General features: G+C 44.9%; 1 protein-coding gene across 10 annotated transcripts in view; it reads left to right on the forward strand.

Annotated features, from left to right (window-relative positions):
• The window catches only part of Sorbs1 (sorbin and SH3 domain containing 1), a 240,625-nt gene that overhangs the window by 150,803 nt on the left and 83,822 nt on the right, over positions 1-6,000 (forward strand). For all 10 annotated transcript variants that reach the window (XM_029563061.1, XM_029563062.1, XM_029563064.1 and 7 more), the window contains one exon: positions 2,946-2,975. In XM_029563061.1, the coding sequence (XP_029418921.1) occupies positions 2,946-2,975 (30 nt within the window). The remainder of the gene's footprint in view (positions 1-2,945; positions 2,976-6,000) is intronic.

Here is a 6,000-nt window from a genome sequence, read left to right on the forward strand (position 1 = left end):
AGGTCTGTGTATTCTTTTTGACGCTCAACATTTGGTTCCAGCTCTTCTCGATACCCTCCTCACCTACTTCATAGTTTCCTCCCCTTCCCTGCCTCTCCCTTTCTGCATTATTACTTTGGAGAAGATGAGGCTGGAATCTACTTCTAATTGTTTCCCATACCAAATAGAGCTTTTTGTTTCCTGCTTCTAACTGGAACAGTAGATGACAAAACATTTTTCTCTTAAAATATGTCCACTCAAATAGTAGTTGCTTTAGTGAGTTCCTTTTTTTGCACTCTGTGTGGCCCCCATATTATTTAACATTCAGGAATCTGTTCTTCAAAAGAATGAAAGGGTCCTGTGCCCACACTGAACTTAGAAGTGCCCATTCTTTTTCTAACCATGCCGTCCCCTTCCTAGCAGCAGCTCTCTTTGCCCAGACCGTGTCTGTAATGCAGAACAAAGCAAAATGTTGGTTCTCTATGAACTTCTTGATGACTCATTAAAAAAAATTAAGTCTGGTCAGGCAGAAGCAAGTTAATTCCCAGAAGAAGAGGCAGTTTCTTAAAAGTGGAGTTTACTTCCAAGGCAACTTGATTTCTGGAAAATGCCAAGTGTAATGTCAGCTGCTTTTGCCAAGTCCCTTTGATGACACCTGGAGAGGCATTTTCAGGCACTAGAATGCCTGTGGTTCCTCTTTGTTTCTTGAATAAGTGAATTCTTATTTACCAATGAGAACTTTTAGTTCTTGCCTTTTTCTTTTGACTGAGTCCTGCCTTTGGGTTTAAAAATTAGAGTTATCCAGCCTGAGATACATCCTTCAGAAAAGGACAGGAGTCATGAAGCTAGGAGGATTTGGGGGGAGTTAAATGGTGGTTTCCCATGAAGAGGGAAAAAAAAAAAACCAAAAACCCAAAAACCTGTGTTCGTTTAAGATAGGGCAGGAAGAGTGGAGGAGAGAAGAGCCTGGTCATAAGGGGGTTTAGGTCAGATATTTCAGCATTGCTTTGGAATGTACCCAGACTGGCAACTCTGCTTCTCCACATGGCACCCACAGGAACAATTTCTTAACTATTGCAGGGTTTCCTAAGGGAATGATAACTTTACTCTTGTTATCTGAAAGTCTGGTTTAGTTTTCCTTTAAAAAAAAAAATGCCCTTTTTTCTGCCTAGACTGTCACAGGGCACAGTTTGGCAATAATCCTGTTTCTCTAAGCCAGCCTCCTACTGCTAGGAACAAACGAGCACTGAGCCTCTAGCTGGCATTGGTGGTTGTAAACAGCACTGTCCCTTTTCCCTCTTTCCTAAGGTTTCATGCTAGTGTGTTCAGGGCAGATCACCTACCATCAGACAGGGAAGGGGGATTTGATCAGGAAACCTGCATGTTGAAAAGGCACATAGCCTCCCTTTTCAGTTTCTACTGTGTGCTGGATCCTAGAGTCTTGTTAACTTGCAGGTTCAAATTCAAGAGCTTTTCAGACGGTGAGAGTACATGGTTCCACAGTTTTAGAAAGTTTTCTAGACAGGCCAATTGGTCAGCTGTGGACCACCCTGGAGAACAAGACTTCAGTGGTTCCCAGACATTTTTGTAGACAGAAATGAGGCTCACTGTAGTGCTGGTGACTTCTAACTTTCTAAGTAATGGCACTGAAAACCAGCTGCCACTGTCTGTGACATCCTGTAAAAGAAAGGCCATGTCACAGTGAGAAATAGAAACAATACATTCTTCACAGTTGCTTACATTTGCTTCTGCTGGCAAAAGCAGGGTCCTGCTGGCAGCTTGCAGAACAGTCTGGCACCCATACATCCCTTTAGATACCATAGAACACTGTGAAATAACAGATGAGGAAACTGAGGCTAAGAGGTTACTCAATTGGGCATCATCATCTGGCAAGTTTTCTGCAGAGCTGAGCCTGGAACTCCTCTGAGCTTCCTGTCCAGCTGGTGTAAGTACTGTCCACACACCAGAGGTGGACAGCTGCCACAGCCACTGCCCTGGAATTCCCATGCTGCTCTGTTTACTTCTTTCCCACACTGATGCTAGTGGCAGGATGGAAAAGTGGCCACAGGCGATGATGACAGCAAGCATGGGCTGGCAAATGTTCTATTTTTATCAATGTGACTGCGTTATATTTAGCAGCTGTGGAAGGTAAAGGTCACTTTGTGCTTATCACATAGCAAGTGTACACAGGACTCTGCAGATGGGATGTTGTCCACCCTTCCACGTGACTGCCCAGGAGAGTGAGCAACTGCTAGACCTTCAGTATTAAGGACAGTGGGGACTTGATGACTAGAGTTGGGTAGAACGGTGGACTGTGAGCCTGGGGATTTCTGTTGTAGATGCAGGTGGTTTTCACTGTTATCTTGAGTAATCTGGGCCCCTTACCTGAACAAAGTCTTTTAACTTAATGCTAATTATTTTTAGAATTTCTCCATTACTCTGGAGCAGCCAGAATACTGCAGTGGCTAAGGCTGTTCTTTGAAGAAAAAGCTGGACCTAATAATCAAGGTTGCTAAGATTTCAAGTGTTATGTGTAAAAGGTCCTAAAGCAGGGCTAGCTGTTGGCAAGCTCTAAGGAGATGGGAACTGTCATATCTATGATTCTATCATATTTCTCTCAAAAAGTACCAAGTCTGGGATGGTATGAGGTCCTGTTCATATGAACTCAAAGGTGTTGAGAGGGTCAGAGTGATGAAATCACTTTGAGACAAGAAGGAAACTGCTAGAACACTTCGGCTGGCCCAAGTCCAGGTACACATTTGTAGATCGGGGGATGAGAGACATTTTGCCTGGATAATGGGGAGCTACATCATGTCCACTTCCTCAGCTGGCCATAATTTAGCATCTAAGCCCAGAGGACACGAAGTACCAGTATTTGGATCCTAATGAGTTATGCCAGGGCTTTTTGGTCTGACTTACATTGTATAAATCTTACTTATATTGTGTGTTCTTTTCTTTTATTACAGAGCAGCAAAAAAGACTCAGTAGTCTTTCAGGTAGGTGCAGAATCTATTTATTTACCTGCTAACCTTTGCCCCTTATCAAACCATTATTTAATCTTTCTAGTCTTCTGAGCTTCCCTATGTGTTAGTGACTGTGTTTGCTGCTGGACTACAGGGATAATGAAAACAGGAAGTTTCTGTACCCTAGAGTTCACAGGCTGGGGCACAGAGATCCATAAACCCACATAGGACATGTCTCCTGAGGAACAGTGAGATGTGCCAGGTGGTCAGACCAGACTGTTCTGTGCATAGTCAAAAGGGTCTCTGCTGAGGCGAGACTTCTGACAGGCCTCTGAAGAGGACACCATTGGTCTGTCTCTCTCCTAAGATAAGACAAATCAGGAGCTGGAAAATGTGGGAAGTTCTTTCCTCTTTTGGATGAAAAACCCAAACTGTCAGTAGATGGATGACCCTGGGTAGCAGGTCCAGATGAGAGCCCCCAGACCCACAGTAACTCAGAGTTGCCTCTTAAACTTGAGCTGGTATCAGTATCTCCTGGAAAGCCTGTTAAGGCTCAAGCTTCTGGGTCTCACTTTCAGAGATTCAGATTTAATGAGCAGGGGTGATAATTTGAATTTCCAACCAGCTTCTGTGAGTATTGGTGCTTCTCCCTCGCTGACTGCACCCTTGGGTAGCAAGTGATCAGCACAGTCTGTGACGGTGGAGTGACCATAAGTATAATTAGGTATCAGAGGCTCTCTCCCTAGGAGGGTGTGGAGAATGAGACAGTGTTGGGATGGGGAGGGCTGAGATTGTGAGGAAACCCAGCCTTGGAGATATTCCACCCTTCCCTGCTGCTTCTGGCAGCCATTCTATTTCCAACCCTGGTTTTCCTACTCACTCCTAGTGCTACCTTAGGTAAATCACCTGTATCTCTGGGCTTTGGTTTTCTTTTCTGTGGTGATAAGGAGGTATGGCCACGCTTCCTAGGACATTGTGAAGATCAAAGGAATTTCTGATAATAAGCAGCTGTACACTGAGCTTTGGAGCTAAGTGCTCACTGAATTTGTGTTGCTGTTGTCTGTAGGTGCTTCCATTGACTCACTAGACTTGTACTGCACTCTATTCGTGTCAGGCACAGAGCCAAACCCTAGGGCAACAGAAGGGAACCACGCTGCCCATCAGCAGCTAATGGTGTGGTGTGATGTTTGTCACAGTCCTCTGGTTGTGGACTCCTTGGGAGGATCTAATGAAAGCAGTTGATTCACTCTCTGGAAAAAGCCACATGTGTACAAAGGGGCATGTGGGGCAAAGACTCATGAGCTCCGGGGCTAAGAAGCCCTGATCTAGTCCATATCTGAAGACACCACTTTTTGAACAGCTGCTGCATGGTTTCTGAATGACTTTATCCTACTGCTGTTCTTGTGATTTGGGTGGAGCCTGGGTAGGGAGGACATGGGATTCTTACACCTCAATTTTATCAGAACTTGGCTACAGGACCGGGACAGGCTGTGGTTAAGATCAAGGTGCCCTTCACTGCCCCTCCTTGAGCCACCAGATTCCAGACCACTTCATTCCATGGGCCAGCTCAGGTGGCTGTGGACACACACACACACACACTCACACTCTCTTTCTCTCCCTCTTTCTCCCTGCCCATTGTGGCTTGAAAGGATTAGTGAAACAAATGGGGGGTGGTATCTGGCTATCTGTTAGGAGACCCAGATTTTGGCTTTGGCTCTCCCTTCACTGAACTTTGTCCCTGGGTAAGTGACTTCACTTCTCTGAGCCACAATTTCTTTGTGTCACAGTTTCTTCATGTGGGAAATGGAGGTGATAAGTCCTGGCCCTGCCTACAGGAGCCATTGTATAATGCAGGAATGAGGAGGATGCTGTGCATCCTGGGAGGTCGTCACTGTGCCCTTGCCCTCCATGAGTTTCAGGACAGATCCACTGATGTTCAGGAGCTCCTAATGAAGAGAGATGTCGAGGGTGGCATTCTCTAGTCTCTATGCTTTAGAGCAAGTAAGGTTCTGCCCCTCACCTATAGGTTTTAGACTCAAGAAGCACCATCTTCACTCCATTTAGCAGTCTTAATGAATCTCTGTGGTGTTAGTCAGACTTTTCATTACTGAGACCAAATACTTGACAAGAACAACTTAAGGGAGGAAAGATTTATGCTGCTCATGGGGATTCAGCCTGTCATGGCAGGGGGTGCCTGATGGAGCAGAGAGAGGCAGCAGCAGGAAGGAGCCAGGGCAGGACATAGCCTCTAGTGACATGCCTCCCTCAACCAGGCTGCAATTCCCAGAGCGTCTACAATTCAAACTCTGAGTCCATCAATGGATTAAATCATTGATAGGTTGGAGTCTTCATAATTTAATCATCTCTGAAAATGCCTTTTACAGGCACATCCAGAAATGTGCTTTACTAATATCCTAAGTGTTTCTCAATCCATTCAAGAGGAACCATCACAGAAAGTTATCTGGGGATGGAACCTAAGTGCTGTTTGACCTTGTGTGGTTCATGATCCCCTTGAGAAGATAAGAGCTGGGATTGCAGGGCTGACACAGGACAGAGAAGCCACTCTCCTCAGGGAAATATAAACATTGATTTAAGACTGTCTCAAAGCTTTAGGCATGAAGAAAATCTGTTTCACCTTCTACTCAGAGAGAAAGAGAGAGAGCCCTACCTGAGGTTGTCAAGATATTTTTAAATCTCAAGATATTTTTAAAGCACAATATAAAACTAAAAGGAAATGCCCTAGGACATGATATAAAAGATCAGAAGGTGTCACCAAGCCCTCATTGTAACATGAATGCAAAGGGTTGCTTGGTTCTTATGTAGAACAATTGTCACATTCGATTTTCTGCTATATCAAGTAAGACTTTCTTTGAAGGATGCAAATGAGCCTTCCATATACCAGAATCACATGATCACAAGCTTCTAAAGGAAAAAAAAAAGGCCAGGCGTGGTGGCACACGCCTTTAATTCCAGCACTTGGGAGGCAGAGGTGAGTTCAAGGCCAGCCTGGTCTACAAAGTGAGTTCCAGGTCAGCTGGGGCTACAGGGAGACCCTGTC

Source organism: Nannospalax galili, unplaced genomic scaffold (assembly GCF_000622305.1).
Source record: "Nannospalax galili isolate Female #2095 unplaced genomic scaffold, S.galili_v1.0 scaffold875, whole genome shotgun sequence".
NCBI lineage: Eukaryota > Metazoa > Chordata > Mammalia > Rodentia > Spalacidae > Nannospalax > Nannospalax galili.